This window comes from Corylus avellana, chromosome ca1 (assembly GCF_901000735.1).
Source record: "Corylus avellana chromosome ca1, CavTom2PMs-1.0".
Classification (NCBI taxonomy): domain Eukaryota; kingdom Viridiplantae; phylum Streptophyta; class Magnoliopsida; order Fagales; family Betulaceae; genus Corylus; species Corylus avellana.
In genome coordinates this window covers 20,599,546-20,618,061 of record NC_081541.1, presented here as the reverse complement: position 1 = coordinate 20,618,061, position 18,516 = coordinate 20,599,546, and the positions used below count along the sequence as shown (strand labels likewise).

At 35.9% G+C, this 18,516-nt stretch overlaps 1 protein-coding gene across 1 annotated transcript; it reads right to left on the bottom strand.

Annotated features, from left to right (window-relative positions):
• Nucleotides 1-7,522: 7,522 nt before the first annotated feature.
• Nucleotides 7,523-17,725, bottom strand: LOC132168092 (uncharacterized). The gene is made up of 6 exons (XM_059579168.1): nt 17,211-17,725; nt 16,968-17,115; nt 16,029-16,655; nt 14,145-14,619; nt 12,813-12,894; nt 7,523-8,016 (listed from the first exon to the last, which is right to left on the bottom strand). The coding sequence occupies exons 1-6, from the start codon at nt 17,238-17,240 to the stop codon at nt 7,813-7,815; spliced, it is 1,566 nt and encodes a 521-aa protein (XP_059435151.1). The 5' UTR covers nt 17,241-17,725; the 3' UTR covers nt 7,523-7,812.
• Nucleotides 17,726-18,516: the final 791 nt, after the last annotated feature.

The window sequence follows — 18,516 nt, the reverse complement described above, 5'->3', positions numbered from 1 at the left end:
TTACATTTTTGTCAATGAGACAAAAATATCCCAATAAATTTGAAAAAAAAAAAAACAAAAACAAAATTTTTAATTTTTTCTCTTTAACAAAAACAATTTATAAACAAAAATCCACTCTTTTTTTTTCCTGGGATGAAATGCAATTTTGGTACATGTGGTTAAGCCCAAAATCAAAATCGTGACCTCCTCGATTCAAAAAAAGTGTCCAAGTGGTACATGTGAATATTGAAAAGACAAACTCAGTACTTCTGTCCATAATCCATCCAAAAATTTAATGGAACTACACCTCAGCACACTTAAAATGATGACACCTATCTTGGATGCTACATATTAATGCCAAATCAACAAATTGGTTGATGTGGCATTATATCATAGGTGGTACCTATGTTTTGGATACCACATATGCTTCTAAAAATAATAATAAAATAGAAAAATAAAATAAACTTTTAAACTAAGAATTGAAAAAAAAAAAATAATAATAATAATAATAATAATAATAATAACAAATTAAAAAATAATAAAAAATAAAAAATAAAAAATCAAGAGTTTTAATACCTCCAATGGCCAAACAAAGGAGTGGCTCAAACTAGCCCCATGGCCTATGGGGTGGTCTGCCACCCCTAACTTGGTAAATTGGTGGTCCAAGAGCCTTTAGGCTCTACCACCCCTTCATTTGGCCCTGGAGCTGCCGAGGCCGTGGGGTGGTTCACCCACCTCAAAGGCCGGATGAAAAATAATAATAATAATTATATATATATATATATTAAAGGGTTTGCCTTTGGGGGTGGACAAACCACCCCTAAAGGCTATGGGGGTGGTTCGGCCACCCTTGGCCAAATGGAGGTGGCCAAGCCACCCCATAGGTTGAGTCCTGGGTTTAATAAGAATAACAAAAGAAATTCACACCTGGTTCTTGGGTTAATCAACATGGAGAACTGGGAGTATACACCCATGCTCTGGGCCTCATGTGTTTGTCGATTTCCACAGATTTATTCTTTCTTAAAGAACAACTTCGTATACACCCATGCTAAATCCATTAAGAAAAAAAAGAATTGGTAAATACTTGGTACGTTTTACTCGCAAGTGCACAAGAGCCACATCAGGAAAAAGAAGAGAGCACTAAGATTTTTTCAACATTAGTTTTTATTTCTGAAACACCAAGAGGCCAGGAGAGAAGTCTATTAGAGCTACCACATGAGCAAATTGAGGAATCAAGATAGAGAAGCTCCCTAAGTTTTCTTCCTACTTTATTCCAGTTCATGATTCCCCACCGGATGAAAAACTGTTTGAGAAATCTCAAAGTGGTCATCCCCGATCTATAGACATTTGGAAGCATCTTGCAATAGGAAGAATTCATTCCCTTTGGTGCAAGAGAAGGAAAGACTGGTGCTTCAAGTTTAAAGTGCCACAGTCTGGCTGAAGACGTTAAATTTAGCGCTCATGGGAGGCACCCCGCAGCATCTTTTTTTTATTTTGTTTGTTTGTTTTATTTTTATTTTATTTTATTTTGTTTTATTCTTATTTTTTATTTTGTTTTTGTTTTTCTTTGTTACTTTAGTGTTTTGCAGGGACATGTGTGCTTCAATTCAAGTTTGGGAGTGTGCAATGAGCCTTACTATTCCAAACAGTTCGTCCATCTCCCGGGTAAATTCTTTCCATGTTATACACACATTGGGGACAATGTGTAATTTAAGTTTGGGGGTATGGGAGACACTTTAAAGACACTTTGTCCCATTTTTGAAAAAGAAATATATATACATATTCATGTTGTCTTAAAATTTTGGTTGATCTGGAAAAAAAAAAAAAAAAATTGTGATTTGATTTCATTGATGAGCTTAAAATTTTGAACACATGATCTGATGATTGGATTTTTCAGTTTGGTTACTTGCTTTTGGCAGTTGAGAATTCACATGTTTGATCTAATCTACACAAGCACATTAGCACATCATTTGTGGGGTATGACATAAAAATTTGCTGATGTGTGTGTTTCTATGTCTTCGGTAAAACTGGATGATTTATTAGATGGATACTTTGGCATATATATGTGTGATAAAAAGAAGAAAAAAATGATTACTGATAAACTTTTCATTACGTAGCTGAACCTCTTGCCTCATTAAGCAATGAGTGTTCATGTCAAAATGTCAAGAATTTTGATTTGGTTAATGTCATGATTAGTTTGGTTTCATAGCCTTTTTGACTCGAGTTAGTAAGTCCTTATGGGTGTTTTATACCTAATGCCTTAAAACTACCTGGTTTGAGAGTCATTGACTCAATACTTGTTACATGGGTCAATTAGAAAGCTTAAGGGAACCACACACTACATAGCTTGACCAAGAAGAAAAGAGAACAAAAAAAAAAAAAAAAGTTATGCCATAGTTATTCATTCTAATGAGGATTTCAGTGAACTTTGAGATATTGAGGCATTGCACATTATAAATAATTGGAAGCTTCATATTTGTGTTCTAGTCCACTTTACAATGTTTCGAACTTGTGATGCCTTAGCTTGTCTTTTGTAAGTGATTAAACTTTAAAATTTCAATTCATTGTGAAGATGGAATTTATCTTTTTAAGTTTGCTAATGAATGAAAATCATGGCTTTGAGTGACACTCAATTTTTGGATAACATGAACTCTTGCATAATGTTTGTAAGTAACATTCCTGGAAAACCCTCACGAGATTTCACTCGTCCTCTAGGGAATGTCTAGAGGTTAAAAAGGCTTGTTGCATACGCTAAATGCAATCGTACATCCCACGAAAGATGGATTTAGCTTTTTGTTTTTTGTTTTTCATTTTGTTTTTAGTTTCATATTGCTAAGGGACTAGCAATATGTAAGTTTGAGGGTGTGTTAAGTGCCAAAATATTCATATTTTAGCCCTTAACTTATATGTGTTAATTCCTTAGTTTTGTTAGTTTATCTTATTTTAGTTCTTTTTATGTGTTTTCTTTGTTTTTGTATGCTTTTAGAAGAAAATGAAGCAAATCTGGAAGTATTGGGCTTAAAGAGCAAATTTGGAAAAAGCTGAAGGCTCTAGTAGTGCGATCGATCACAGGGGACCTGCAATCGAGCGCACAACTAGCAAAAGGACCAGATGAATGCAGCCTTGCACTCGTGCGCATAGGAGGAGACTCGATCATAGACGTGCGATCGAGTGCACACGAGCTGCCATCGATCTCGCCCGTGCGCTGGAGAATAGTCAACTGCGGCCAGAATTCATTTTCCTTCCATATTAGGGTATTCCAAGTCCCACTTGTAATAAGACTAAACCCTACGATTTTTCTAGGTTTACTAGGGGTTCTAGGATTTCTTAGGGCCTATAAATAGACCTCTTAGCTTCTAGGAAAGGGTGTGGAGAAAGAGGCACAAGCTTTGGAAATGAACTGAAGGCTAGATCAAGAGGAGTTTGGGTTTTTCTTTTCTTCCACCTTTTATTTTGTTATGTAGTTTATATTTTAATTGGGGCTAGATTGAAGCCCTAGTCATCCTTTCAACCTCTATTTAGGATTTCAATATTGGCGTCTTTGCTACAATTATATTTTGGTGTATTCAACTTGATTAATTCCTATTATCTTGAATTCTTCATATGTGTTTATCTGATCAACATATGCATGTGGTATGGACTATTTAATTAAATCAATTTGAATGACTGAGTCTTGGGTTTAATAAGAGTAAAAAAAAAAATTCACACCGGGTTCTTGGGATAATCAACATGGGGAACCGGGAATATATACCCATGCCCTAGGCCTTATGTGTTTGTCAATTTCCACAGATTTATACTTTCTTAAAGAACAACTTAGTATACACTCATGCTCAATCCTTTAAGAAAGAAAAGAATTAGAGTATACACGCATGCCTAATTCGTTACTTAAGGAAATCTATAGCTTAAGGAGTTTACACCCATGCCCTTAGGTTGGCAAACAGTAAATATACCGGTATGATTGGCGCATTAGCATATTGTTATCTTAATTAGTCTGATTAGTGATGGATATCAAAACCCTAATCCTTTTTAGTTTTAGTTTATCTTTTATTTTATTTCTTCATTTTAACTCAATCGTGACAATTGAGTTTTATCTATTAATTAAATAGAAAATTACTTCTAAACATAATTTACCAATTCTCGTGTATTTGTCGATTTTCACAGATTTATACTTTGTTAAAGAACAACTTAGTATACACCCATGCTAAATCCTTTAAGAAAGAAAAGAATTAGAGTATACATCTATGCCTAATTCGTTGCTTAGGAAAATCTATAGCTTAAGGAATTTACACCCATGCTCTTAGGTTGGCAAACATTAAATATACTGGTATGATTGGCACATTGGCATATTGTTATCTTAATTAGTCTGATTAGTGGTGGATATCAAAACCCTAATCCTTTTTAGTTTTAGTTTATCTTTTATTTTATTTCTTCATTTTAACTCAATCGTGACAATTGAGTTTTATCTATTAATTAAATAAGAAATTACTTCTAAACATAATTTACCAATCCTCGTGTGTTTGTCGATTTCCACAGATTTATACTTTCTTAAAGAACAACTTAGTATACATCCATGCTAAATCCTTTAAGAAAGAAAAGAATTAGAGTATACACCTATACCTCATTCGTTGCTTAGGAAAATCTATAACTTAAGGAGTTTACACTCATGCCCTTAGGTTGGCAAACATTAAATATACTGGTATGATTGGCGCATTGGCATATTGTTATATTAATTAGTCTGATTAGTGGTGGATATCAAAACTCTAATCCTTTTTAGTTTTAGTTTATCTTTTATTTTATTTCTTCATTTTAACTCAATCGTGACAATTGAGTTTTATCTATTAATTAAATAGGAAATTACTTCTAAACATAATTTACCAATCCTCATGGGAATGATCTCGTATTTGCATGCTATACTATCGTTTGATCTTGTGCACTTGCGAGTAAAATGTACCAAGTAGTTGCCTATTAATTTAGGTGGGTATTTGGCACAACAATGGCAGGTGGGATGAAGGAATGTTTGGGAAGTTGGAGAGGACAAAGAGGTAATTGTACAGTTCTGCAAATTTGGAGAATGGCTCCTTTATGTGTTTTGTGGTGCTTATGGAGAGAAAGGAATGCACGGAGTTTTGAGGATCGAAAACTTGGACTTATAGAGTTGACGAAATGGGTGCTCCAAATAATGTTCTCATGGAGAGTAATGTGGCATTTGTCGCAAGCTTCAACACTTGCGGAGTTTTTAGACTTATGCACTTCATTTTCAACTTAATAGCTATTCGCATTTGTGGGCTCTATTGTATACTTCATTTGTACATGGTTTGCACCCCTTTGCGCATTCATAAAAATTAATATTACCTATCAAAAAAAAAAAAGTTTGGTTTAGCGTTTCATCTTTGTTGAGCAGATCTTCTTGTGCATGGAGGTATTATTATGATATAGGTGATCCTAAAAATCCTTTTGGTAGCTTTAAAAACCAGTTTGGGAGGATAGGAGGACGTTTGGAAATATGAGGTTCTACCTAAACCTTCTGGGAGGACGTACGGCCAGGAGCCCGGACATATGGCCAAAAGAGTTCCAAGGAATGTCATTTTGGCCAGTCGTCCGATAACCTCTGTTTCCATGTTCTAGGTTCGTTTTAGTTAGACTTATGACTAATAGAAGGTTTTTCACATATTTGGAGAACCCGGACCGTTTGGAGGATTACTCGAAGAACTCGTTGAACCCAGGTGAGTTTTAACTCACATAATGATCGCCATTTATTTTCCCGCAATGCACGACTATTTTGTGTACTAAAACATGCATATTTACAACTCTCACGATATACACTTTGCTGCACATGAACTCTATCATTTGTGAAAATGTGCTACTTAATGACATTGAGACTTGTAAAAGCATGCATATAAAATACGAACAAGATTAATTGCATCATATAACATGGTATACCGGTATGTGGACATGGTATATCATATGACATGGTATACGGACAAGATTAATTGTATCATACTTATAAAAAAAAAAAAAAAAAAAAAAAAGACATGGTATACCGGTATGTGCGGGATAATGGTCATGGGCTTACTATACATGTTAACTTTATGGTCAAATGTGTGTGTTGATATATGGGCCTTGGATCCAACGATTGTTTCGTGACCGGCATAACTTTAACGGTCGGTCACTACATGACATACATCATTAGAAGCATGGGCTCCCGAGGCTGGACTAGTTCGGGCTGCTAGCATTATGGACGGTAGCATACAATGGTTGGGACACCAGTATTGTATTACAGGTCCATCGGTACAATGCCAATCTTGCTGAAAATGGGCAATATCTCGGGTAGACCATACTGTTCAACTATCATTGTTACTTATGATTATAGCATATATTATATCTATATTGCATCCATGGACTGTCATACCTAAAATGTTGTATTCATTACCAAACGAAATTCACTAAAATGGTATGAGTATTATGTGCATTAACTCTCATTAAGTCCTTGAACTTACCTCCATTTTATTTTTCTCCCATGATGTACAAATTGCACAATTTAGCTAGCTTAGAAGAAGATGCCTATGAACTGGACTTAAGTGATTGCTCAGGATTTAATTAGAGTCGTTTTTAAAGATTTGGATCTAGTGTGGCTAAAGTCTATGTGAGATGATGGGGGAACCACAAGGACGGATATGATAAAGATTGTCATCTCTTTGGCATTACTTAAAATTAGGCGTTGAACTTATTACTTTATTGCAAGACAATTATCTTTTGGGTCTGAAATATGTTTACTTTGACGATTGGTCGTCAACCAGTATATTCAAAAGATCTATTTATGTTATGATGATTTATCTTTACTCTGGTGATTGTACTTGTAACTTATAGTTATTGCTTTCTATTCTTGTAGTTTAAAAGTCTTCCGATGTATTCTATCATTTAAGAGAGGCTAAGATCCCTGAGTCTTGTCCCATAAAGGATGTAGGCTGGGAGACAAACACTGGAGTCAATTATCAGTTAATTGATTTCCACAGGGCCTTTACAAAAGGACTTGTATGTGTATGTAAAAGAGTGTAATAATTTGAGTCTAATACCCAATATCAAAGATTAGTGCTTAGCAAAGTTATTGGCAGCAAAAATCAATCGTTAAATCATCCTTAGCATACTTGCCTTCGTTGATTTTCTTGTGCAATTTTGCTATACTTGTTCTTGCTCACTTTCTTGTATCTTAATTCTCCTCGCATTCTAAATAAGTTTTTAAGTACACCCTTTCCCAAATTTTCCAATTTCCTCCTTAACCTAAAATCACCACTTATCCAAATAATTTAAGCCGGTTGAAAATGACAAGTTTACCTGTTTAAATTAATATCGTAACACTTTTCCTCGACATGTGAAATCTAACACGTGAAATATTTTACTAAAAATAGAAGGTGAACTATAGAATCAAATTTCGAATTCATACCTTTTCTTTGATACCATGTTATCAATTATCTCAAAAACTTTAGGCTAATAAAAAAAATAGTGAATTAAATCGTTTAAATTAATATTCTAAGACAATTAAACAAGTTTGAACCTCACACCTTGGTGCCTGGTGCCTTAATAACTTTTCCAAACAAATGTTTCCATATAATACTAATATCGGAAGCACTTCCTTTCTTCATAAACGTAGCAAAACCAGGTCATAGTTTTTACACCAGGATTGGATGATATCAACATGCTCATGTATAATAAGAAGCACAGGCTACTTTACACAGCACATGAAACACACACGAAACATATGCAAAAAAATGAGACAATGCAAAAAATGAGACAAGCAAGAGCAACACAAAGCCTCAGCAGAAGGTGTTTCAAATTTTAAGAGCACCAACTGCAGCAGGAAAAGGAGGAAGGGATGCGACCAGTTCTTCGTATATACTCTGCTTGCTGCTCAGTTTTCGCTGCTTGCCAGTTTCTCTTGGCTTCAGCTGCTGCTCGCTTTGCTTCAGCCTTGTGCCTTGTAGCTGCTAGTTTATTCATAAGCCTATCCTGCGCTTGTCCCCTCATCCTTTCAACCTCTACCTAAAAGCCAGACATCGTCAAAATATAGATTAACTCAACCATTTTTCTATGATCATAGACGTGAAGATAAAGTTTACTAAAGAGTATATGAACCTGCCAAGTTTCTTTGATAATCGAAATATTTGTTCTAATCGAAATATTGGAACAACACGAATACTCATTTAACTAGAAATCTGAAATGTCAACTCAAACTTGTCAACTTAATAAAGGGCTATACTATACTAAAACTCCCCAAGATTTCAACATCAAAAATGGAGAATGCGCTTCAAGAAAAGGCAGGGGGAAAAATAATTATAGGAATCTTTTTCCCATCTCCACCTTGACACGGGTAGGTACAAATGCAGCATCAGCTGCATCATGGTAGATGTGCCCATTTTGTGTCATGTCTGACAAGCAGGTACTCTAGGATTCCAAGTGACAAACCCGAGAGGACACTTTCCTTGTTTTACGACACATACCCGTTCTTATAATCATTTAAGATCTAGAAAATGTAAATCACAAGGAACCCCCCCACAAAAAAAAATGAGTGGAGGGTGAGGTCACGAGTTCAATTCCATATGAGTGTATGAGTTGTGTTTGCCTATTAGGAAAAAGTATAATGCAAAAGACAAAAGCTGACAGTTGAAGGCATAATACCACAATTCAATAACAACTAATAGGGCAGGATGCATGAGGCTGCATCTCTAGCAAGCTTCTCACAAGCAATATTTTGTGGGAAGTCAATCATAAGGAGTAGATTGATAAACAGAAAGATCTCTCTGGAAAACTGTAAAAGCTCTACAAGAATCACTCATCTGTGTTAGAAGCATCTGTTTGGATTTGGATTTTCCTTCATTGACATGATCCTTTACAAACCTAAGAAAATTTAGAACATTCACGTATAGGCAAGTGAAATCTCAAATTCTCCTTTTAAAGCTTCCAGAAAAGCAAACAAATACCTTTTTTTGTTTCCAGTAAACCTAATATAACTCTTTTCATTTTCCTTTACCCCACTCTCTCTCTCTCTCTCTCCTCCTGAAAATTAAGCGTCAGTTGGATTTAAAATGTGTAAAAGCCCTCTACACTACTCAAATAAATATTTTTAGTGCAATTTACACACTCAACAGAAAGCCAGAAATGTAATAAAAGTCTATTAGAAAATGCACCTCAAAATGTAGATCATTGAATTTACAAAATATATCTTCAAAAGAGAATTCATATTTTTTTCAGTTTGCTAAGCAAATTCAAATCTAATAACTATGATCAGATACGACTCTAACTTTTGACTGCCCATCCCAAAACAGGGTATAAATCAAGGAAGCTTACAAGTCATTTTGACTGAAACCTCTACCTAGTCAATTTTCTGTGAAGTCCAATATGAACATGGTAGATTTGACTGAACAAAAATTATATTAAAAAATTAACAAACACACAGAACTGTCCTTATAATTTGCAGTGTGGTGTAGCCATGCACCTACATGCCATGTGCCTATAGCTATTTATAAGTGCTGAAATGATCATATAATTGACTGACTACCATACTCATTGTCGTTGATTCTTCATGCACTTTACCATGATTCATTCCTTTATTAAGAGTAACAGCCAGACTTGCATAACTAAAAACACTTCATTGAGAATGCTTAATCATAACTCATTTATCTTCTTAGCCTTTTGTTTTCCCAAAACCATGAGACGATGTCAGAAGGATTAATTCGCCAGAAGTAACATCCTGTTCTCCATGATTTTGATATACTATAGGCCTTTTTGGTTCTGTGATCTCAAGCATACAAGGAAATGTAAAATATATTTTTTTCACACTTTAAAAATCAACCAAAACAGTTTCGGGAATTTTGGGAATTTTCAGGGATCACTAAAATGATGTTCTCAATTTCTTATTTCTGCCTTTCGTTCACGGACCAAAGCCACCAAAATCTGTAAGGATTCCATATTTCTCATTGTTTCTAGAAAATAGGTTTCTAAGAGGTGAAAACAGTTATCTAAGAACCACACAAGCCATAATTTAAATTCATTAAAAGACCAAAGGGGAGCAACCCTGCGCCCTAATGTATAGAAAAGGAAGAATAAAACTCATAAAACTTAGAGAAATTAGAAGCGGGCTAGCTATTGAACGCTACTATAGTAAAGGCATTGGAACAACAACTTCAACTCTAACATCACAGTCTCACAATCTTCAAACTCCTTGCGTTCCGTTCTCTCCAGATACACCACATTAAACACAAAGGAGCCAACCTCCACACTTCCAAAGCAATACAGTCTCCCAATTGTCGACTTGAACTCACCAACAACTCTCTCACCCTTTGAGGCATAACCCATATAACATCAAACAATTGGAAACGCCAACTCCATGATTCACTTGCAACCTCACAATGAAGGAGGTGATTAATAAATTCCCCACTTTTCTTACACATACAATATCATTCCATCAAAATAACGTTCATCTTTCATAAATTATCCCAAGTCAAGATTTTCTCTAAAGTTGCCCTCCACACAAAGACCGCCACTCTCAATAACTTTTCTAAGGAAGAGGAAAACTTGCTGAAGTAGATAACACATGATAGTTAGACTTAAACAATTTCCTTTTAGAAGGAATCCAACAAACTTTAGCCCCACTTCCTTTCGCACTCAACCAATATCAAGATGCTCAAGCCATAAAGAGACCATATCCAATGGCTGGGTTACACAAGACATTGTGGCCCTGGTGTGATCAGGACTCTATCCAGGTCTCAAGTACAACACCTAGGGACTTTATGAGCTCGGCTAGCTAGCATACACTAAAGATACCCTATCAGATACAAAGCATTAATACCCTTGTTCACTCTAAGTCATGCATCATATACAAACTTAAGTCGAGAAACTATTTTATAATAAAAATCTCATAACTACAATTCATTTTCTGTGTCAAAACGAATCAATCTAAAGGACTTCTTCCATCTTCAAGCAACTATTTTAAGTGAAATATTGTTGTTTCTCTTCTAAAAAATTTAAGGCATGCCTAGTACTCTAACAATACCACGACCCGTTGGAGAAAGATTTGATGGCAAAATATGTTTGTCAAAATTCAGAACCAGCTTCAATCATCTCTACATTTCCTCTTGATTAAATTGTAATTCACAATCAAATGTATTCAAATATCGGCTCTCCAAACATGCATTGTCTGTATCCAACTAAAATCACTTTAAACTATTCTTAAAGCAATTCTGCAATTTAATCTTTATGTCAAAATCAAATAGGGGGAGACATTAAGATGTAATATTTGCTTTTTTAGGCCAACCTCCTCTCCTTCCCTCTCCCCCCCACAATAATAAAATAATAACAATAATAAAATGAAACATTGTCTTTTTCATTTTTTTTAGTACGCATGAAGTATACAAGAGAAATACCTAATACAACATACAAGTGAACCTTAGCATAAAATGAATTTGAATTTTTATACCACTATATATGTACTTTGTTATTTGTTACAGCCCTTTCCTTTTCTGGCTGTCCAAGAAACAGTTTCAATGTCAATATCAACCGGTTACATGGCATAATGGGATGCCATTGATATTGCAAATTGCAAGTAATAAAACTTTTTTTTTTTTTTTTTGTATAAGTAATTGCAAGTAATAAAACTGCAAGCTTAGAATATGATGCACTCATTACATCTATGTGCACAACTTAAGATATATGATTTTGATGCTCCTACAACCTTCCAGCAATACGCTCGCTTGCAGTCTAGCATTCTAGCATGTCAATCATTCTTTGATGCAAATAATATGCCATGGAGGTGAGAAAAGTACTCCAGCAGAAGAGGTAAGGGTGCGTTTGGGATTGTGATTTCAAATACAAAAAGTGTGATTTTAAACCAAATCGCAGAAAATGAATTGTTTGGAATTGTGTTTTTAAAAAATTACAATTTGAAAATGCAGATTTTCGGTTTTTTCAAATCGCAGATAAGGTGTTTTTATGAAAACGCACAATTTTAAAGGCTAAACTATGATTTTAAAGGTCAAACCACAATTTTGTCATACGCTTAACTGTGTTTTTAAAAATCAAGTTTTCAAATCATTATTTTTAAATCGCACTTTTTGAAATCGCAAACACAAACAGACCCTAAGGTTGATTCAAAGGCAAACAGGAAATTGCTTAAGAAGCTGAAATGCTGCTGTCAGATTTTCATTTTTCAATAGTTCTCAAGTCAGAGACATTTTGGTCCCTTTATACTGTTCCCAGCACATAGTTGGCTTGATTATGCGAGGTCTATTTTCTTATGTCTTTGTTTTGATCAGTATGTGGACCCTCTTGAATGTACGTTACTTCTGGTTTCAGTTGTCTTTGAGAAACTTGGTCCCCACGGTAATCATCTATCAATATTCTTAGATGTTAATGAAAACAAATATGGAAAATATAGCTGCTTGTTTGATTTGTGATGCATCTTTCTCTTGGGGTAATGCTCAAGAACCCTAATTATGATGTTAGGTTGATCTTTCTTCTTTCTCTTTATTTTCTTTCCATTTTACTTGCTGTTAGTTGGCTACCAGACCCTTTACTTAGATTCTAGCCGTAAACACTAATATTCCAGCCTCAAACACAACATGTTACTGATCTGCATAAATTCTGTTACTTTCCCTTAGATCCTTAGTCATTGGCACTGCACTATAAGATCCTGCATCATTCTAGCTACAACATAAAATATCATATTGAGGAAGCCATGAATCAAATTACAAGGTGATTTTGTCTAGGGTTTGTATTTTAGACAATTAAAGGACACAGCAAATATAATTGAAATGAGCAGACAAAAAGAAAATATAGAGTACCTCAATTTTCCTCATCTCAGCTTCTGTTTTAGCTTTTTGATGATTCTCCCATGCCTGAATTTTCATCTCTTCACGTTTGAACCTGAATAATTTAAGTCATGACTAGTCACTTCAGACCATATACTGCAAATAAATAATGAAAAGAAAAAATAAAACTCAAGCATAAATAATGCATATATTTCTTTGTATGGCTTAGATGCCCATACAAGTATTCTGCTCCAACAACCCAGTACATTACAGGAGGAGAAATTCAGAAATCCTCTTATCTCTTATTTTCTCACTTAAATGATGTAATGTTTATCCAACAGGTATTGTTTGAACTATAAAGCGCAATACTACTCCGTACAGGATGCAAGCTTCAAAAGTAACTACATTATACAGAAAACCAAGAAAGCACTTCACTTGGTCTCCTGCCCCTAAGTTTGAAAATGATCCATAGAAAATTCAATTTGACTAGATGAATCCATACAGACATTTCTCAATAATCATTGTAATATAGATATATGTATTTATTACACTTGTTCTACATTTGTAAAAATCAGACACTCCTTTTTTTTTTTCTTTTTTTTTCTTTTTTTGTTGACGAGTATCAGGCATTCCTTAACCAGTCACTTGTTGATGCTTGAAATAGTGTGTGAAGGGGTGAGAATATATATTAGTAATCCATATTGAAATTCTGCGGGGGTAAACAGAAAACATAAATGGTAAATTACACTTTACCTACCAAACTACCACCCCAATTAGACTTACACCTCCAAACTGCAACTCAGACCCATAAACTACCAAAATGTTTCAAATCTGGTCTTTATTTTGGGTGGAAAATATCACATGTGCCAGTCACGTGTGCATGAGCCGTTTATTCGACCAAACTACCCCAGTTTGAAGGACAAAATTACAAAACCGCCCTGGACAAAGGGTGAGCCAAGCTGAGACTTGGATGAGCTCCAAACAGAGGGAGTGGCCATGCAACCACCCCCCCAACAAAAGGAGAGGGGATGGCTGCGTGGCCCACCCCTCTATTTGGAGCTCAACCCTCAACTTGGCTTACCCTGTGATTTTGTTCCTCAAACTATGGGTAATTTTGGCAAGAGAAACGGCTCAAGCACACGTGACAGGCAAGCACAGGTAACATTTTTCATCCAAAATAATGGCTCAATTTGAAACAAGGAGAAACTCGAAACATTTTGGTAGTTTATGAGTCCATGTTGCAGTGAGTTTTGTAGTTTGGAGGAGTAAATGCAATTAGGGTGGTAGTTTGGGAGGGGAGGGAGCAAAGTGTAATTTTACCCAGAAATAAATAAATCAATAAAATCAAAGGCTTTATGAATTAACCTGGCCATATACTTGGTTCTCTCTACCTCCTCCCAAGCTGCTGCACGTGGCTCAACAATACTTTTAGCTGGTTGTTCCGATGCTAAACTTTTCAGTGAAGTGGATGCATCCGTATCCTCCCCCCCTTTGCTAGCCCAAGCAGCAATGTTCATTTTGCCCAACTGTGTCCCAAGGGCCATTATCTCTTTCCTAGTTTTCATTTGTAGCTCCTTTTCAGACAACTCATTCTTGTTAGGATTAGATGGTGATGAAGCAGGGGCAGCTCTGGCAGGAGTAAATGGCCTAGAAGAAGTTGGGCTGCGAATCGGTGTTGTTGCCCTCACAGGAGTTCCAGTCCTGGAAGGTTCTTGGCTAGCAATTGGAGTCATTTCAGTGCCCATATCTCTCATTGATACAGACCAAGCTGTTGAGGGGGGTTGTATAAATGTAGTTGCACTCTGGATGGCTACAGATGAACCATGCCGGCTTAGATTAACTGCCAAAATAACAAGGAAACTTTTTTAACCAGCAAGTTCCAAGTTATTATTGTAGTGCATTTCCACATATATTATGGATGAAAGTAGTTTTATCTTTGGAGACAGAACACCCCACGTAGCTTAAATCCAAAGTTCTGTCATTACAAATAATAATTTTCTCTTAAAGGAACTACCATTCTCATGAGAGTGGATAACCTTTCCATGTTTTCTTCATACTCTTGTAAATGAAACGGATGACCGTCTCCTTTATCTATATATCTTTTTCAGCATATTTATCTATGTATCTATATATCTGTTTTTTCCTTATAAGATCAATTTCCACCAAAGTTTGTATGAAAATGTAAGCTAGATTAGTCGTTCGCAGCAGCACAAGCACAGCCACTTTATATAACCTTGTGCCAAACTTAAATGTGAGAGACTTGTTGCTAAACTTAGTCGATGATTCAGAGAATTTTGGAAAGCCCACTACTGATGTAAGATTTTGTGTACCTTTTCAAAATTTCACCAAAATGAAGCCAATGATTTATATCTGAACACAGGTTTTGTATAACTTAAAGATTGATTAGTGGTTCAATGACAAAATTTATGTTTAGGAGCTAGAAAGCTCTCACAGGAGCTCATAGGAGCCCTACAGACATGCAGCCTAGATATGAAAATGCTCAATTATGTGCCTTCGGTGATCTTGTCTATCTGGTTCCTTCAGCTAAGTTTCTTATACAGAAAAATAATAGTAGAAACTAGAAGAGTTCAGACAAAAGTTGTCTAAGCGGTACCAGAGAAAAGACTCAAACAGATAATTGGATGTACAAGTCCAACAGGATGTACAAGTCCAAGCTGCTTGCTGCTTGCACTTGTCTGTATGACAGTTTTCAGCCAGAAACTTACTCCACTTGGCCATGATTTTGGGTACCCTAACAGCTCAACTCACTAATAAAATAACCAGAAAGGTAGGTATTTGGATGGTATTCCTAACATGTCCGAGTAAAAAAGATGGGAATGCCACAAAGCAAGTGATAGAGTTGTCATTCCTTAAATACACCTCCCACACTAGAGCCCAACAAAGACAAACACGGACATATAGAAATTTTCTTTTACGCAAAAGTAGGACCGACTATAAATGTTTAAGAAAACACATAATTACAATAGCATGTCAAAGTCACAGTGTGTTATACAATCACAAGTCCTACAATATAAGATGGATTAATCCTAAGAAAAGCACAACATCTTTTTCTCGAACTTAGAACAGAGTAAATAGTCGTCTAATGTAATTGCATTCTACAAAGTGTAAGACTTTTTTCTGCTAAGAATGTAAGTATCAACAAAATCCACTACGATACTTCAATAACATGCATAGCGACAAAAGACAAGGGAGAATATGAACCAATCTTTACAATAAATAAATTCTTACTTGCTGACTCTCCAACAGAGTTCTCAATCATGAGCACAGACTGGCCATATGAATCTGCAATTGGATAGGGATGATCATCCTCCCAACTGACACACTTTGTCCCTGCAGAATCCATCTTAGCTTGAGTTGTATCAATCCGTTTTGTATCCGGTTCTCCAAAAGGAACCACTCTTTGATCCAGTACTTCAACAACAACCTTGGTGGATGGCTGCCAGCTTCCATAACCAACACTAGCTGTCTTTCGTGATCCAATTCCTTGCTCACCATGCACCTGAGCCAAGCCCGTCTTTGGCCGGTTTGAAGTAGGACTTGCTATCCACTTCTGGGCATCATCCCATTTGGATGGTGCTGGTTTTGAGAAAGGCCTAAGAGGCACTCTTTGTGCACCCCGCTCGGCCTTCTGAAACTCAAAAACAGAAGAGGACATGCTCATACCATCATGCGCATTATCGTAATCCAAAGGAGGGTCTTCTTGGGTGCTAAGCCTTGATTTGTTAAATGCGTTATCCGTCAATCTCCGATCACTAACCATCTCCGAGCCTAATGAGTCGGTTGCAGTTGAAGTGGAGCATTCAGGAAGAACACTCACAACATCTACATCTTTGCAATTATCAGAGCCGCTACCACCTGAAAAATGTTTTCCATTGCCAATTAATGAATCTCAGAAACTCAGCATTTTCTTTTTAACATACAATACCGTTTCCTGTTCAGATACATATAAAATAAAACTCAAGACCCTTGAACCAAAAGGTACTGATTGTCCAGATGGGAAACATTTCCCAGGTGCAAAATAAAAAATAAAAAATCCGGCAAGCCAAACAGTGGCAATCACTCCGATTGGCTCCCGCGAAAGGCCAGAGAAAATGAAAAGAAAATAGAGCAGAGCAGAAGTAGCTTCCCAAACAGAGAATGAAAGGAAAGACGGAGCACAGCAAGTACCTGCGTCATGAATGTGAGGAGGAGGTGGAGAAGAAGAAGAAGAATGGGATCTGGAGGTGAAAGTAGAGTGAAGGTCTTCCGCTTCCTTGGGCTTCCTGTCCACTCCGAGAAGCATCGTCCTCAACTTCCCCGGCGACGATCCCCCACCCTGAAATTCACATTTGCATTGGTTATATATATATATACGAATTTAGAGAATGGGAGATGAAAAAGGAAGAAAGAGAGACTGAGAAAGAAAGGGACCTGAGGTTTTTGGATCCTGTGGTACTCCATTGCTAGGCATCATATCCTAATATTTTTCCTTAAAATGAGTCTCTAACATGTCTACTTTCACAAGCAAAGCACATTAGAATTGCCTATAATAAATTTTTCTACATCTTTTTTTCCGGATTTCCAGCATAATCAGCCATATTTTATATAAGAAACTTCAACTAAATCTGATGCTTAGAAGACAGCGATCCAATCTCAGAGCCGCCACAGAAGGCGTTACGCGATGAGGATTTAAGTTAAGCCTAGTTTTTTGCTTTTTCACTTTTTTTTTATTTTTTATTTTTTAATTTCGTTTTGATAAATGGAAGAGAGAGAGCGTTGTTGCTTGAGAATATAAGAAATCTTCCACTTTCTGCCACAAATCTAGAGTGCCATCACCATTCACGGCAAAGACTCAAGCTTCACTGCTCCAACTGACAATCCATTCAGTGAATCAATATTTGCCATTCTCGGCCTCGCAAACCCTAGAAAACAGCGTTGAGGTCTCATGCTTGGGGATTCGGGTTTTTAAAAATGACACAAATTTCCTTCAAATTATCCTAATAAGTAAAAAAGTGTCATTCTAAGTGTTTTAGTTTTTCAAAAATTAATATTTGAATTTATAAATTAGTGAAATAACAATAAATAATTCTTAAAAAAAAAAAAAAAAAAAAAAAACTTGTAAAATATGACACTTACAAACCAGGTTTAATGAAATTTCTGTCATTTAAAAAAAAGGTATGATACAACTCCAACTTTTTTGCCCAACTTAGGCACAACTTTTTCCTTCATTTTTAATTTAAAAAAAGAGTTAAATACTAAATTAGTCCCTAGAGTTTCATAACTTTATTTTTTCCTCCTAGAGTTTCATTTTTATTACAGGAGGTCCCTGTGGTTTTAATAATAGACCAAGTTAGTTCTTCATCAATTGACCGTTAGTTGACTTAACGAAATTTCACGTGGACCAATCAAATATTGACACGTGGCACCTACTTAATTTTTAAAAAAAGAAAATTAAAAAAATATATATTTTTTCTAAAACAAAAAAAAACAAAAAAGATTGGGGGTGGCCGAGCCACCCCTTTTGGCCATGGGGGTGGCCGAAACCATCTCTAGTACCCACTGGGTGTGGCTTTGCCACCCCCTAGGCTCGATGGGGGTGGCTCAAGTACCCACTGGGGGTGGTTTCGGCCACCCTAAGGCTCCATGAGGGTGGCCGGATGGGGGTGGCCAATCTTTTTTTTTTTTTTTTTTTTTTAGAAAATACATTTTTCTTTTTTATTTTTTATTTTTTATTTTT

What these genes read in the sequence shown, in the direction of transcription:
- LOC132168092 (XM_059579168.1), bottom strand. Translation starts at nt 17,240, where the DNA reads ATGGAGTACCACAGGATCCAAAAACCTCAG. An exon ending in TCCTCACATTCATGACGCAG is followed by an intron (nt 16,656 to 16,967) that starts GTACTTGCTGTG and finishes AACATTTTTCAG; the next exon opens with GTGGTAGCGGCTCTGATAAT. An exon ending in CTCTGTTGGAGAGTCAGCAA is followed by an intron (nt 14,620 to 16,028) that starts GTAAGAATTTAT and finishes TTATTTTGGCAG; the next exon opens with TTAATCTAAGCCGGCATGGT.